The sequence below is a fragment of the Drosophila guanche genome, unplaced genomic scaffold (genome assembly GCF_900245975.1).
Source record: "Drosophila guanche unplaced genomic scaffold, DGUA_6, whole genome shotgun sequence".
NCBI lineage: Eukaryota > Metazoa > Arthropoda > Insecta > Diptera > Drosophilidae > Drosophila > Drosophila guanche.
The window spans coordinates 16,866,567-16,878,783 of record NW_022995743.1 but is presented as its reverse complement, the minus strand read 5'-3'; the positions used below and the strand labels follow the sequence as shown (position 1 = coordinate 16,878,783).

General features: G+C 46.1%; 2 protein-coding genes across 12 annotated transcripts in view; both read right to left on the bottom strand.

Moving 5' to 3' along the window:
* The window catches only part of LOC117578643 (matrix metalloproteinase-14), a 57,777-nt gene that overhangs the window by 12,630 nt on the left and 32,930 nt on the right, over positions 1–12,217 (bottom strand). Inside the window, exon 1 of one of the 11 annotated variants that reach the window (XM_034264257.1) lies at positions 4,694–4,888. The exons of 9 other annotated variants lie outside the window; for them this stretch is intronic. The gene's annotated coding sequence lies outside the window, so the exon portion shown is untranslated. Of the gene's footprint in view, positions 1–2,158; positions 2,659–4,693; positions 4,889–12,217 lie in introns of those variants that run through there. One more of the 11 variants, XM_034264256.1, reaches the window with a different exon arrangement.
* On the bottom strand, positions 9,201–11,201 carry LOC117578646 (beta-galactoside alpha-2,6-sialyltransferase 1). Its single transcript, XM_034264262.1, has 6 exons — positions 10,986–11,201; positions 10,388–10,924; positions 10,152–10,249; positions 9,737–10,016; positions 9,583–9,680; positions 9,201–9,504 (listed from the first exon to the last, which is right to left on the bottom strand). The coding sequence occupies exons 1-6, from the start codon at positions 11,152–11,154 to the stop codon at positions 9,340–9,342; spliced, it is 1,347 nt and encodes a 448-aa protein (XP_034120153.1). The 5' UTR covers positions 11,155–11,201; the 3' UTR covers positions 9,201–9,339.

Below are 12,217 nucleotides of genomic sequence, written 5' to 3'. Positions count from 1 at the left end.
GCAGAAACTTAAACCTGATACCCTTTCGAAGGAGGAAAATAGAGCAACTAAAGACGGATTTATTTGTGTCTTTAAATGTTAAGTTTATTGCTATATTTAACGCACGTTTATGATTATTTCTGCCATCATCTTTATGAACTGAAAAAGTGCCTTTCTTTGGGGGACAACAAACTGAAAATCCAACTTTAGAACATCATTTATCCGAGTCCACCTCTTATCGTCACAAATATTTGCAGAGGCTCTGTCCTTATCTCAGCCGCAAGAGCATTACGGATTCGTTGAGCTATCCTGTCGCCGTTGATGGGATAGATGTAGATAGAGCAAGACATGCGGTCATGCGGTCGGTGTCTGGCCAACTCTTGGACGCAATAAACGTTTCGTGTAAGTTTAGACTCCAATTAGAATTTTATTTTGAGACGGTAAATACCAAGACGGCCGTAACCGTAGATGAGGGCTTGGCTTATTATGTGATATTTGGCTTGCTAAAAATAGTTTTAGCCCGATGAGATGATGTTGACCTAGTCACGGCCACGAGACAAATGTCAGCGACAGTCGGCAACAGAATCGGACAAATACGTGGGCTTTATCAACGTTTATGTTTATGTTTATGTTTATGGCGATGTTTACCGGCCGAGATCCGAGCTCGCCGGGATTTACCATGCCTTCATGCTGATCCAACTCAGGCATTCAACTCCTCCTGCGGGGAGAACCAGAGTGTGACATCAGCAGAAATGACAAGGGGGAAAAAGTGCGATAAGTCATATCAGGTGTGTGCCAAGAGGCAACGGTTAGGGTCTACAAATATGGGAAGATTGTACGTAGACCGGCACTCTATATGCTCTATGGCTGGGCGGACACAATAACTCTCTTTTTATATTCAGCAATTAGCGGCTTGATCTGCCCAAATGAGCCTATAAATATGTATATATTTAGTACATATATAATAGATGTATTTGCATTTACTCCATTGCTCACTCTCTCTGCTGTGAACTTGACTTATCTGATTGTAACAATTTTGGCTAAACAAATACCATAAACAATTTCCATTTTGGGCAAATGTTTCGCGCGGGTTGAAGGTCGCCCCGTTGACAGTTTAAGGTTGGCTTCGTTTGGTTAACTCTGTTGATGGGTTTTTGGGTTGAAGGGTGGGGCGCTGGGTCGCCATAACAATGAACGCATTTCATTGTTTGTTAGATCAATAAGAGCGAAATTTGAGTGCCTGAAGATTGCATTATGCGCGAAAGTTTTTCCTGCCTGTGGCTTACAAATAGCATTACGTATACGACATGTGGAGCATGTGCGAGTGTATGTGTATGTGCAGGCGCCTGAAGTGGGTCATAATAAAGAGCTCGTTTAAAGGTTCGCCGATAAGCTTGATTTGGCCAGCTGCTTCAACCGGTTTCTCTTCCTCTCAAAATTTCATCTGACTCGAAATTCTTTCATCCAGAAATGTGTGACTCAAACCTGTTGTAGTTGTTGCTGTTTGACATCTAATTAGATGCAAAAAAGAGCAAATAAAAGCCACAAATATCGAATAGATTCTAACCAGTTTGGCCCAGGTCTTGGCACTGACGTCTTTCGGCGTTTGTAAAATACCCTCGCATTACTCAACTCGACATTAAATTCCACTTGATTCTAGCCTTTTGGCATTGTTCACCTTATCAGCCGACATTCTCCCCCAACAAGAGCCCATGCCCACAATGCACACGCGATAAGATATGATTGGGTTCGGTTTTGGCTGGGAGTTATGCTCACGCAGTCGCGTCCACACGCCGAAATCAATAATAAAGTATTTGTCCGAGGTGTTCAGAACTTGACCTTAGTGATATGGCGCCCAACTAGCATTCGATTGTGCAAGAAAACTCATTACGAAATGAAAATCCGAACTGGAATCGAAATCGAATTCAAGTTCACTTCCAAGTGGAGTGCATACAGTTGGGGCACTGGGGAATTAGGCCTGATTAATGGGTTGGTGGGCAGGGGAGGGTTGATTTATCAGTTTGCTCTCTTTTCTTGACCTTTCAATTGAGTGCGTTCGCGTGTGCGAGTGCGTGTGGGATGGGCTCTGTGGATGATAGTTTCTGCTGGCGGCACTCAATGCAGTCACAGATCATTGAACTATTGTTTGCTGCCTTTGTTGGCTGCTTGCAACACTTACAAATTAATTAATTAGCTTTTTGTTGCTTTTTTGTTGTATGTAGCTGTTGATGTAGCTGCTGCTGCTGTCGTCGCCGTTGTTTCCACTGCGTTATTCCGCTGTGGGCGTTTTCGTCAGCTCTGGATGTGTCGTTGTTTATTATTTATTATTGCGCCAGTGTGCCAATCCTTTTGTCTCTACTTTTGTCTCTTTATGTCTGGCTCTGGCTCTGGCTCTGGATCTGGACGAGAAACTGCACTAAGTGCTCGCTGTCATTTTCCGGCTATTATATTTCCGCAAAAACAAAACTCAAAACTCAAAACTCAAAACTCGAAACTGAACCGTGAACCGATTCACTTTTCGATACGGTCTTTCCGTTCGTCTTCTTTTTAAATATTTGCAAACGTTTTCAATACTCGTTACTCGTTGTTGGATTCTAGAACTCGAACTTCGTTTCGGTCTCTCGCCGCTAAACACACACACAACACATCCGCTCTGGGCAACGCGCAAAAACAAGTGATCTTCGTACAGCGTCGGGAGCCAACGACAACGACTGCTCTGCTCGCTTCGATCGCTCGTGGGAGAGCTTTTGGAAGCTTTGGCGCAACGCACGCAGCTCGACGCGGCTATGCTAACAGCTGAGTGTGTGGTGGGGGGTGGTGTTAAACCTGTTGCCAATAATCGAAGTTGCTCTCCCCCTTTGCCCTCGCCCTGCCGCTGGCTCTCACTCTGCGGGTCTCTGCGGGAGGGGGGAAATGAGTAACGCGTTTTCTTGGAATCATCAACATGTGTCATACGTCGCCGCCGGATCGGGTCCAGCAGAGCCAGCCGCCGCAGAAGCCCCTCCACAGTGGCGATTGACAGTTTATCTTGAAGTTTAGCGTTCCCCCTCCTCCGTCCCTGGGTAAACTGTAAAACTGAAGAGCTTTTGTTTCTCAAAATTTGCTTGCAGTTTCTGTCGAATTTCCGTTGTGGTAGTTACGCCCCTTCAATCGGTTCGCGCCTATTGGCAAAATTTATGAATGAATCTCCGCTTTGGTATCCCCCGGTACCAATCGATTTCTTAATGAATGAATGAACGAATGAATGAGTAATGCGTAAGCAAATAAGCTTTTCGGGTGCGCTAATTAACCCAGTCCATGGCACACGCCTGTCTGGCAACAAGATTTTTTCGAATGTGTTCCTAGAACCCAATAATAAAAGTTCGTGCAGTACTATTCCATCCTCCCATTACCAGTAATTGTGTGCAATTGCAGTGACTCATCTGTCTACACGTAAATTGGTACCTACAGCAGTGCAAAAAATATCTAATAATCTCAGATGAGACAATTGTGTACAGACCTAAGGTTCAGTTGGACCTTGCAGCTGCCAGATAACGAGCAACTGACTTCTAAATTATATACTCGATTAATAATTGGCATTTTAGTATACCCTAGCAGTGGGTATTATGAGTTTTAACAACGAAAACGCTATAAACTATCACATAGTTCAACGATCCACACCTCGCAAGGGTGTCTGTAGATTCGCTCCACACTGCCAGCGCTTCTCTCTTGATTCTTAACGATTCACACGACAAGACGTGGCAGCGACACAAGGCTGGGGCTGACTTTGCCATTTATTCATGGACCAACTGGAACTGGCCTGGTCTTCCCTTCCCTTCTTATGCACCACCCCCTGCCACTGCTTCTACTCTTCTTCTGTTCTGGGCTCACTATATCCATATCCATGCAATATTCTCTGGTGTGCCTGCTGTTATGGCCATGGATAAGTTGTCGTACCCCGCCTGCTGTGATGCAGTTTCCAGTTGGTGTCCTCCCTCTGCCGTCCCCGCCTCTCCACATAGGAACAATGAAATATTTATGGGCTTCTTCTGCCTTTAATGACAACTATTTATGGTATTTTTAGACCACTCTCCTCACCCCTCAGCACCGCAGCTCATCGAGTTTGTTGGCTTCGATCGAAGAGAAATGAACTTTTTCGAATTAAAGTTTGCATTGAAAATGGCCTTTTGAACTGTGGATGATGAAGCGAATCAAACCAAGCAGAACAAATATGAATGTAAGTATGTGTAGGTTTAAAATTGTCATATAGATTAGAAAGATAATGCTAATTGTGTACATTCGTATATGCATCGGAATAGTATGTATTGGATGGAGTCTATGGCTTGACTTTGAGTGCGAAAAAACTATTTCTAAAACTCAATCACGTCACGGTCAGGCTTGGATACTCGTTTGGCAAGCAATATATGAAATATTTGATGTACCCATAATTATATTCATACATATTTACACTTATATGTCAATACCTCTCTCTCTTTCTCTCTGTTTCTATGTTTTGTCTAGCCTATGAATTAGAATTGGACAGTGAGTATACGTGCTGATTGTTTGTTGGGGCTTCAAAAACAGGCAAACAAACGACCAATGTCAAATGGCAGACATAAAAGAAGAGATCAACACATTTCTCTGTGCTCAGTGGTGAAGATCCCATGCCCGTCCCCACTCCATGGCGTAGGTGGAGGAGGAGACTACCCCGGAGTGTGAGTGACTCACCACTTACCACTAAATACACTCAGAAAACTTTCGTTAATTGAGCAAACACACAATTTGCATAAATAATCAAGTCGCCTGCACGGGTGGGTATTGCATAAAAAGTTTTTAAATTTGTCTTCAACTTTATCACTCGGTTATCTTGTAGCCGATTGCGATTAGATCTTGGTGTAGTAAGATAAGAGGGTAAGGGCAATCGCACACGCACACACACACACACACACACACACACACTTACACACACTCCCTCACACTGGCTACGCTTGCGGAATATTCAGTTTATTCACACTGCATATTCGAATATTCGTACGACTCAAACCGTTAATCTCAAGTCGTTTGCAGAGGCAGAGGACGAGCGGCGCGACCGTTTCAAAGCACGTTCCGTAAACGACTCGCTGTGGCAGACGCTACTTCTGCTTCTGCTTCTGCTTCTGCTTCTGCTTTTGTGGTGGCAGCGAAAATATGTCTGCTGCTACCTCTGCCGTATGCGTGTGTGTGAGTGTGTCTAATGGTTATAACTAAACCTGTACCTGCACCTATACTTTGTGCCTATGAATGCCCCCTTGTGGCTGTGTCTGTGTTTCTTCCTATTTACGAGTCACGCGAATAGCAATAATAAAGTACCACACGTACACGAACACCCATAAGTCCTAGTTTTGGTGGTTGGAAAATAGTGCCCAGCCCTTCCCTGCCGCCCCGCCCGCTATATACGAATAAAAAGCAACAGGAGCACCAGACGACAAAAGCTCTCCCTCTAGCTCTAGCCCGCCGCTAGCCCAAAGCAGAACATAACAGAACAGAACTCACCTCAAGCTTGCAATCCTTCTGTAGCTCCACTGACTGTTAGGACGCGCTGTTGTCTAGCTGTTAGCACGCGCTGTTGTCTGGCTGTTGGCCAACTGTTAACGATGATTCACTCGAGGGCGTAGCGCAGCCCGTTCGGCGCTCTCTCTTTTGCTCTGCTCTCCCGTTTTGTCTAACGAAAAGCTCTACGCGCAGCGGAAGCACAAACAAACAGACTTTTTCGCGTTTTTTAAATGTAATTCAATTGAATTCAATTCGTTTTTGTAATTCGTTTAATGATATGCCTTGCTGCAGCCGTCCACCTGCTGCTGTAACTGCAAGTTGGTTATGCGTTTTTTGTTTGTGCTAGACTGAGGTCCAGAGCGCTCGGCTTAGATTCTTTTATATGGCCCGGGGCGCAAGGCAGATCAGTACGAGACGAACCCGAGCCGCTCCGATGCGATCCGATGCGGCAATCGCTCAGCTAAGTTTGATGCCCGCGTCCTTCCCTGTCAGCACATCCCCCGTTCTGGTGCATAGTGGGGCATAGTGGGGCTGGGATCTTCCTCGTTTAGTTCGAATGCCGCGAGCTCAAATAACGGGAAGCGCTCACGCATTTCTCCCTGATCCCGTTTTATCAATGAGATGATGAGTCACGCGACCGCCCTGAGTTCAAGTCTAAGCGATAAGACCGCCCAGAGGACAGAATTGCGTAAGTCATCATCTTCATATATCGGAGTAGTCCTATATCTTGTATCTGTATCTTCTGTGCGAAGTTCAAGCTGAATCATTTGAAATGCACGCCGGCGCCGACGCCGACGCCGTACCGCCACTTTTCTCTGTTTCGTTCGATTCATTCTGCTTGGGATTCTGATTCGTTTCGTTGCGATGCTAAATTTCATATTATATTGTTTCTTATATTTTGATTTATACGCACACAAACGTGCTGGAATGCCGTCCTCTCCGTCTCTTCCTATATCCACCCTCAATCCACTCCCTCGCATACCCCCAGCGGTTTGGCTGGTAATGTCTTCTTTTGTATGCGAACTGCTATTAAACCTCTCGAACAAATAAACTAAGGATTTTAGATACAAAAGAAAGAGAGATACAAATGCAAGCAGGAAGTCTGATTGATTGACTGATGGCTGGATAAACGGGGAGGTTGGCACTCCTTATCAGCATATCAATCAATCTGATGTGCTTCAAATGAACTCCATTCAAAATGGAATTGTATTACTATATTCTGAATCGCTCTGTTTTATTAGTAGCAGAAAGAAATATGGGAGTTCGTTCCACTGACCGCAATGTTACCAGGAGTGCCCCCATATATAAGACCCACCAGTCTGCAGGTTTAGCTCGTTATTAAAGATACTCCTTATGTCGTTTCCTAGACATTAATATATGGCTTACGCATCTGCTCTGCCACAAAAGATAATGAAAGACAAATAATGTTATAGCCCGACCTTGACTTCTCTGTCAACATGCCTGTTCCAGCCATCTTTTGTCTGAATCTTGGCTGGGTTAACCGACTGCAGTTGTCTACGTCCTACGTGTTGTGGTCGTAGGACACACCCTGATGTCTCACATATGTACACCCTGGAGACTAGTCTGGGTTAACCCTTTCGATCAATGGCAAGCCCCACAAGTGCAGAAATTATGTTATGGCTTGTGTTTGTATTGTGTTTCGGCATCGCATCTGGCGGCCCGACTATCCCCACAGTTCTAAGAAATTTCTTGAGTAATGCCATCACCCGAAAATGAAATTTAAAAACAAAAGCAGACCACTGCCGGCAAAGGCTATGCAAACGGCAAACGTGCAATGCAAATGAATAAACCAACCAGCCACACCGAGCAAAGAAAACAGATAATACGAGTATAATATTTTTATTGTTTCTTTATTTTCACTCGAGTGGTGCCCACTGACTCACAAGTCTTTCGCTTGGTTCCAGCAGCAGCCCTCTCCCGAGTACAATCATACGGAGAAAAGGAATGGATCGACAGACATTTGATTTAAATTTCATCCGAATCGACATGCCAGAAGAGCTAGCAAGAAATGGAGAGGGAGAGACAGACAGACGACGATTTTGATTTTCCAAACAGATGTCCATGTCCATGTCAAGCTCGATGCTCGCTGCTCGATGCTCCATGTTCGTCGCTACTGACCCTCTCCGGCGGCCGGGGCTGTCATTCACCAGTTGATAAAAATCCAATAAAAAAGCTACAAATTTTATTTTAATTTGCATGCTACATAAAAACTGCAGTCCTAGGGCGGAAAGAGGCGAGTAGGAAAGCAAGAGGAAATACATTTGAAATGTGACAAATAGCTGAAAATAGAATAGATTACCATTATGCATTTATTGTAACCGAAGGCAACAATTTCCTCGTGGCTTTTGACTAAGTTCCGCTGTGAAAATATGCTAAAATTGTATCTGGGATAAATAATAAGGCACATGTTTATTAGGTACTTACAAAAGTGCTCCTCTCTCGACCATAAATTTCTTCAATTCAACTCCAACTCAGTAGCTCTGAGTTCCATCCTTTTCCTTTGTTGACTTACCATAGCGAAGCGCCCAAAGACCTTTATACAATCAGCAATCATTGTATGACTTTTAGCTATAAAATTAATAATTCTGTTTTGTTTAAATTTTAAGCATTGCAAACACGTTCACACGAGGTCAACGAACGCGACTGCGCAAAGAGCTTTGACAGCAGAAGAAAAAAAATACAGAAAATACAAAAAATAAAACAAACAAAATCAAAAATATCCAAAAAATTGTCGACTAAAATGCCAGCAACGGCGACGTTGAACGGCCAATGGACGGTGGTCAGTGGTCCCTGGTGGCAAGCCGCGCTTGGGCCGCTGCACAATTACCAAAACAAAGAGTTGGCAGGAGGCAAACATAAACGTAAACACGTGGACTGTTGGCAGGCTATTTGCATTTGTCAAACAAAAACACAAAATTGGCAGCTTCAATCAAGTATTCGGGCTGCAGTTCTTTTGTGTTCTTTCAAGCCGAGTTAGGTGACCTTTCTGTCAGGGCTTATCGAGATGCAAAGAATGCAAACGAGGGAAATTCAATCAAACTCACATCTGCATCTGCATCTTCACTTCCTTGCATTGTCTTGGCCATAACTTTCGATGAATGTCCTTTTCCTGGTTCAATGGAATGCCAATATTTATATTGGCTATATTTTATTTAATTGCTCATACGCCGCATGTGTAACCCCTCCACCCAACAGCATGAGCAGCGAGACAACAACGACGGAAAGCGACCAGAAAATTGCCATCATATTTCTGATTGTCTTGTTGCGTCGTTGGACTCCTCTTTGGCATTCGCTGCACGTTCAGCATGCCGCATCACGTATTAATGAGTGCTGTCGCCCCCACCACTCTCTCTCCCCTCTCGGAAGCCACACCCACACCCACTGCTGGCATCCTTGAGGCTGGAATAATACTTATTGCACTCGTGTTGCGCCGTGTAGACAAACAGTTAAGGCATTTAATGGCTAAAGAAAACATGGATCCAGCCGTTGCCATTGGAAACCAACAAGAAAAGCAATCGAAAGCCAAAAGAATCAACTGCCACAACCACTTGAGGCTCTGGCCCAGGCTCTGGCTCTGGCTCTGGCTCTGGCTCTGTCTCTGTCGCAGGCGTGGGCGTGGGTGTTGTACCCCAGTGATACAGACGGAATGAGGGATTCAAGTGTGTTGGCAAATAATACTTCAGTTTATATTCATTGCAAAGTTGGAATTGTTTATTGCACTTGGTGAAAACCGCTGATTAAATGCATGTCGATTGTCCCACTGCTGCACTTCCGCTGCGGCTACTGCTGCTGCTGCTGCTGCGGAAGAGCCTTGCTGAATTCTCCTACTCAATAGCCAAAGAAGTTGAAGCCGCAGAGAAGCTTATCCGGCCTGCGTATACGCAATATGCCAAACTGGAAGACAGACATATCATCCGCCGTATTCATGTCCAGTGTCATCAGCTTCTCGGCGGCCAGGGGATGCCAAGATCCGAATGTACAGGCGGCATTCATCTGCGACACAAACACAAAGGAAAGCATAAGAGAATCATTAACTGAATGGAAACTCGGCTGTGTGGTGTGTGGCTCTACCTCCTTGCTGTAGTAGTGACAGCGTCCATTGAGTCGCGTGGAGGGAATATATTCAACAAAGTCGACCTGTGGACAATGGGGCAAGAGCAAAGCCAGACCTGCAACCAATACAGTGCGCAGATTCATTAAGAACAGAAGCGAAATGCTCACTCACCAATGAAACCCGAACTGGGGGGATTACGTCGAATGGAACGGTTGCCGGCAAACATCTGCAGCGTCTGCCATAGTCGCCACACGGAATGGGGATCGATGAGGAAGGCTCGCGACTTGGGATGGCGACGCCTGTAGATCTCGTAGTTGGTAAACAGATCGTAGTCCGAGCTGGTGAGCCAGTCCTCCAGTGTGCCGTTGTACTTGCCCGGATCCCAGGCGGCGATCGTCACATTCCGAAAGATGGGTGCGTGGGCAAAGTCAAACTCGGGCTTGGTGACCACCTAAGAGGGGAGCAGAGGACAGCGGAGCAAACAGTTGGGGGGGGGGGAGGATCACTGCAAATGCAATTTGATGGTGCAAGTGCGGAACTGGGTTGTGAGTTGCGGGTTGCGGGTTGCGGGTTCGGAGCCACCTACTTGAGAATTCACCACACGAATTGTGGTTTTGCTGCCAACATCCACCTCGTGTCCTTGCGTCGGTGCATGATTGAATCTCATCACAATGTCGTGCGTGTCTGCGAGCGAAACAAATGTAAATTGAAATTGAAATTGAAATTGGAGTAGACGTAGACGTAGACGTAGACGTAGACTGGTCATGAGCGATTCTTCCGACTCATTGTGCATGCGTGCAGCACGTTGTTTCTCCTGCTTACCGATGAAGCGACCCAGCTTGGAGCCAGCCAGGGAGCCCGCGCTGGAGACAATCGCACAGGTCTTGATGTTCTTGATGTTGCGAAAGAGTTTCTGGCGCGGAAAGAGTCGGCCGAAGGGCATCTTGTCAAAGGGAGCGTCTTTGCGGCGTAGCACTCGCACGCCCGCTTCCATGACCAGACAGGTGGACGGATAGTACTGCTCCTCGAAGCTGTCCCCGAACACGGGCTTGTAGTCCACGTGGTACGGATTGGGATGCGAATCGTTGAGCGACTCGCTCATGGACTTTTCGAACGTCTGCACAATGCGCTGGCGGAACTGCTGCGTCTTGTTGTGGCACTGATCCGAGTACTTGTCGTGGCACACGTACAGCTTGGGGCTAAGCGTGAGCTTCGTGTTCTTGGAGACCTTCAGCCGCGGATGGGGCGCCAGCTTCGAGGAGTTAATGGCCGGACTCTCGCGGCTCTCCACAACGAACTTTTCATTGGGATTCCATCGCACATGGAACACACTGCGTGTCAGTCTGCGTTCATTTCCTGCTGTAAAATCGAATTATGTTTGCAATTACTCTGGGAAAACGCTTTTCCCCGGCATACGCACCTCGCACTCGCGGCTCCACGGCATTCGACTCTGCCGCAGCGGGTTCATGTCTCGGCTGAGCTTTCGTTTCGCCGATTTGTACGCTCTGAATTATTAAAGCGGCGCTCAGAAGCAGGACACCGAGTAGGGTCTGACACTGACCCGACAATGCGCGCCTCACTTGCCACATTTTCCACTCATAATACGCACCTCTCCGCAGTGATTTCAATTAATATTTAAGCCAATGAGCTGCATGAAAATGAAGTATTATATTAAAATATATTTGCCACATTTTGGTGCTTTCACAAAGTAATGATATGGGGAGGGAGCATAAGTGGCATTGTTTCACAAATACTTTCTCTCTTGTCTCTTTCAATTTTCATAGTAGTCGTGTCTTCTGCTTTGTCAGTTTCAATTAACTTTGACCTTCCACCCACTCACAACTGATCTGAGTGGGAAACCATGTCGCTGTCAATTCGCATAAAATAATTTCGGCAGCAGATTTGTTTGGCCAACATTCGAATGGCCAGATTTGCAGTCACAGGTAATTTTGCTGGTCTTTTTAGACACATTTTCTGGCTGGTTCTGGTTGGGTGGCGCCAAAAAGCATGCAATACAAAACCACTGGCAAATTAACTAGTGGGAAAAACTCGTGAGGGAGGGCGGCACAAACAATACTGGGGGCACAAGTGTGTGTTGACCGTTAACCGTTGGGTAGCGCCGCACTTTAATGGTTGGCAAATATTTAGCCAGAGGAAAACACAAACACGCGACACACACGCACACACACCTGTAAATGTGCATATGTATGTATGTATGTATGTAGGTATACCGCCAAAAACGCGCTCACAGGCGGCGGCACGCGCAAAAGTTCGCAAAAATGACCGCTTAAATGGCGCTTAAGTCCGTTTCGCATCCGCTGCTTGAACTTTCCCTTTCGCCAGTCGAAACGAATCTGAGTTCCGTTTCCCGGCCAGCCTGCCTGCCAGCTAGCAAGCCAGCCAGCCGAACCGAGCCGATAAACCGACGAGCCGAGAGATGAGCCAGCTTCGGCATTGTAGGCGGCATCCCACTCGAAACATTCTTCCTTCCTTCGGCTCCTCGGGCTTTCCTCTCCTACTCCAATACCGAGTTTTCCCCCTGGCTTCGCTTAATTAGAGTGTTGTTGCTGCTGCCACTGGTGCCGTTTACCCAGAGCCTTTAAGCACCTGCTTTGAGAACGAGGCGCGAAAAGTGAAAGTTATATAATATTT